Raw genomic sequence first — 2,812 nt, 5'->3', positions numbered from 1 at the left:
GAGCTCATAACTGGTAAACCCTGGTTGAAAATGTGGAAGAAGATCAAAGCTTTTTTTTTTTTGGGAAAGAGGGTGTTGGGTCACACCTGGTAGTGCTCCTGACTCTCTTCTCAGGAATCACTCCTAGTGGGATTGAACCCTTGGTAGCCATGTGCAAGGCAAGTACTCTATCAGTTATATTATATCTGATCATCCCAGAAGAGCAAGTCTTCAGAGTGGTTAGGACAGAGCAGATAGGCAGTAACCATCAGTGGCCACTCATTCTATGTTCAGGAACTGTGGCTGGTCTCTGTAATAACACCAGATAATTGCCTTTCCCTAAAATCAAGTTAAAATAAAAAGCACACATGAGGTCTGAGTGATAGTACAGCAGGCGCTTGTCTTGAATAAAGCCAATCCAGGTTCACCCAGATGGTCCCCTGAGCACCTCCAGGAGTAATACTCATGAGAGTGTAGCCAGTAATAACCCCTGAGTATTGGTGGGTAAATGACTCAAAACAAAACTAAATAAAACAAAACTAAAATACAAAGTGCAAAGGAACTATCTGCATTTTTGAAGTCTTTATTATGGAAACAGTGAAACTAAATCAACTGCATTGTCTGTATATCTACAACAGTAGAGAAAATGAGAGCTGACCATCCCCATAGGGGATAGAAGTCCTTTAAAAAAGAAATAAATAGCATAAATGACACCCATTATAATAACATCACACACTATACATATTAAATTTGGTGAGGAATGGGGGCTACTGAGAGGAGAAGGGTGGAGGTACATCTTGCAGAGAAGTCTCATGTTCAGATGACATTCCCAGCAGATACGGTCACTAGCCCTGAGCAGCTCAGTTCAATTCCAGAAAATCCACGTACTCCTGGACCCAGGACTCAGTTGGGTTGGTGCAGATTTGCTTGTTCTTTTTCGTTATGAATCTGTGGAAGGAAAAATGGGCAGTTTAAAAACACCTGTATGTTAGAGGCTATCTGGTATACCCTGATGTGTAGTAGACTGTTCCCTCTGATTGACATGGTTCAGATTAGACAGATTTGAAAGGTCAGGAGACCCTTGTGGAAGGTAGTGCTGAAAATAGGCTCCCTTTAACTTCTATCCTGGTAATAGCTATAGCCTCTGCAGTTGTAAGGATGAGTCTTGCAATCAACATAGACATGTTGCCTCCTTCCCTGTGGCCTGAGGATGACTTTTTAAGATTTTTTTAAGTGTGGCTTAAGTAATATGCCCACAGTTTCCATAATCTTTTTACTTTCCCTGGTTTCCTGACTTCTCACTCACTTCCTCCCCAGAAATCAATTTCTTCTCCCTTAATTCCATCTCCCTTACCAGACTCAACCAGGTACTATGTTGCCTGCTTCTCATGACTTTCCAGGGGTCCTTCAGCCCTCAGACTTTCTGCCTTGCTGCTTGATACCCACACCTCTACCTTCCAAACAGGCCTCCCTTTTCTTCCCTTGTTTTAGCCTCCCTTGAGAGCCCAGGGTTGATACTCACACTACAGCAGGCTGAGAGCAGAGGCTGCTGGTTTCGTAGTAATCTACCACAAATTCCCGTTTAAGCTTCCGTGGGATGTAAGAGAAACAGCAGGCCGTGGGAGGGTCAGAACCTACTGGAAGGAAAGACAGGGTGAATTTAGGAAGTTCTTCCAGGAGTTGATGCTCCTAGTTATCAATATTCATTGGCTATCTTCCTGTGGGGGCTCTCCAGATCCCCAAATCTGGTTCCTTGCATCCAATCCCACCCAATATGAGTAGGAGTCCTACTCTGAAGAGAGAGAATCTTCTTGAGAGAAGATTGTGAAAGATTCCCACATAATGAAAGCTGAACTGGTTAGGAGAATATATGTAACTCCTGTGTTCTGCAGTTGGGGAGACAAAGCCCCAAGAGAGACAGGGACTTGCTTCTAAGTGTCTGCTGGTTTCTATATCTTCAGAAAACAGGAACCTGAATATTACTGAAACTGACTAAACTACATTGATCAGCAGACTACTTGGAAATCTTCCCAGAGCCTGTTAGTCTCCTCCATAGAGGCCACTGTTGGGACATCCCAAATGGAAAAGTGACTACTGACTTCAGCTTGGCTGCAGATGGAGCAATCACCAGAGAAGACTTACTTGGTGCAGAGTACGTTGGAGAGCAGCAGACAGCCATGAGTATGAGCAGTGAGAGCCCAGCCACACAGAACTTCATGGTCTTGGTGGAGGAGAGGCTTTCCTGGAGCAGAAGCTGTAGATCCTAATAGCTTAGGACTTGAAGGTGCTTTGTGCCCATACTGAGTTGGGAGACCCTTTTTATAGGAACTTTGAGGCCAAGGACAGAGGTAGGGAACCCCAGAGTGTGAGTGGAATTTCCAGGGCCAAGATGATGTCATGGTGCCCGTAGGGAAACTGAAGCTCAGTGAGAGAGAGGATCTGCTTGACACAGCTCTTCCTCCCCAGGGTGATAGTGACATGGAGGAAGGATGGGGGTTGGTGCAGGGGACAAGAAGTGGGCTGTACCCCAGAGGGAAGTGGTATACCAAGGGCCAAGAGTGACACTGGGGAGAGACTTACAAACTGAGAGGAAAGATGAAACAATAACACCTGCTCAAAGAAACTTGGCAACAAGAACATGTTGCTTTCTGTGGTTGGCATTTCCAGCCATGGGAGGCCTTGTGTCAATCTTTCCTTGTCACCAGCCAGACCCTGAGTTGGAAGGGCGCACCACATTTCTTTCCTGGGGCTCTTTCCATTGTGAGGAGTGAGTTTATTGATAGAAAGGAATGTCTCTTCTAGTGCATGCTCAAACATGAAGAGAGGACCCAGG

General features: G+C 45.2%; 1 protein-coding gene across 1 annotated transcript; it reads right to left on the bottom strand.

The window, feature by feature from the left end:
* Positions 1-560: 560 nt before the first annotated feature.
* On the bottom strand, positions 561-2,316 carry LOC126007604 (C-C motif chemokine 4-like). The gene is made up of 3 exons (XM_049772758.1): positions 2,122-2,316; positions 1,502-1,616; positions 561-927 (listed from the first exon to the last, which is right to left on the bottom strand). Exons 1-3 carry the CDS (start codon positions 2,195-2,197, stop codon positions 840-842), a joined length of 279 nt encoding a protein of 92 aa, XP_049628715.1. The 5' UTR covers positions 2,198-2,316; the 3' UTR covers positions 561-839.
* Between the last annotated feature and the right edge of the window lie 496 nt (positions 2,317-2,812).

Source organism: Suncus etruscus, chromosome 1 (assembly GCF_024139225.1).
Source record: "Suncus etruscus isolate mSunEtr1 chromosome 1, mSunEtr1.pri.cur, whole genome shotgun sequence".
Taxonomy (NCBI): Eukaryota; Metazoa; Chordata; class Mammalia; order Eulipotyphla; family Soricidae; genus Suncus; species Suncus etruscus.
This window is presented reverse-complemented; position numbering and strand designations above follow the sequence as displayed.